At 56.9% G+C, this 921-nt stretch overlaps 1 protein-coding gene across 1 annotated transcript; it reads left to right on the top strand.

Annotated features, from left to right (window-relative positions):
* Positions 1–216: 216 nt before the first annotated feature.
* CAOG_08365 (hypothetical protein) lies at positions 217–705 on the top strand (the record flags this gene model as incomplete). Its single annotated transcript, XM_004340338.1, has 1 exon — positions 217–705. The coding sequence occupies one exon, from the start codon at positions 217–219 to the stop codon at positions 703–705; it is 489 nt and encodes a 162-aa protein (XP_004340386.1).
* Positions 706–921: the final 216 nt, after the last annotated feature.

Genomic DNA, 921 nt, shown 5'->3' on the forward strand with positions numbered 1-921 from the left:
AACAAGATGGTGAACGAGCTCGTCGAGATCAACGGACAAAGCTACGATCTGGAAATGGCTGTCGAGGGCTTTACCATCTCTCTGACAGGCAACACAGCCAAGGTCGACGAACAAGCAATCCGGAACGCAATCGCGAAATAAGGACAAATCAACATCGACCGAGTCGGCTCGCCACGCCATTCGTACTGGCCCCTGCTACCGGGGGCGAAGCAACGAATGAAAAATGGCGAGATCAAGATCGACCTGCGAGTCACCTCCGAAGAGATGGAGCTGATTGGCAAACGATTCGAACCGCTCATCACCATCGGAAGCGAAGAGCTCAGGCTGAAGTGCGATCACATCAAGGAGCACTGTGTGATCTACCTCAAAGAGCCCCACGCCCGAGTCGACTGCCCGAGGGTCAAGAGCTGCGCCGTTTGCCACACCAAGAAGCACCCAACCCATCAATGCGACAAATCGAAGGTTCCTAACGCCCCATCCAAAGGGAAAGGAGCCCTGCTCTCCATGGCGGTGGACAAGGAGAACGCAAACAGGGCCAACCAAGATGCAAATCTGGCAGACGTGAGCGACCTGCTGGGAAACAAAAGCTCGGCGGGTACCCCGGGAGGAGCGACCGCCTCCCTCGTTGCAGGGGCAGCCGGTGCAAGTACGGCTGCCTCGGTCACGAGCGGAGGTGGGGCGCCCGACCCGGCCAACCGCTCTTGAAACCCGCCAAAGTTTTCTCCATTGCGACGCTGAACGTCCGAACCCTCGGGATCGACGATCAGCGTCCTGCTGAGATCAAACGTCTGCTCAACAAGCCTTCAATCGTGTTTTTACAAGAGACGAGGCTTCGCCAGCGGAACGAGATCAATGCTTCGCGAATCTTCAACGACTACAACTGCATCTGGTCAAGTGATGACCGCTCGCTACCCCTGCCCA

Source organism: Capsaspora owczarzaki (assembly GCF_000151315.2).
Source record: "Capsaspora owczarzaki ATCC 30864 unplaced genomic scaffold supercont2.68, whole genome shotgun sequence".
In the NCBI taxonomy this organism is placed as follows: domain Eukaryota; class Filasterea; order Ministeriida; family Capsasporidae; genus Capsaspora; species Capsaspora owczarzaki.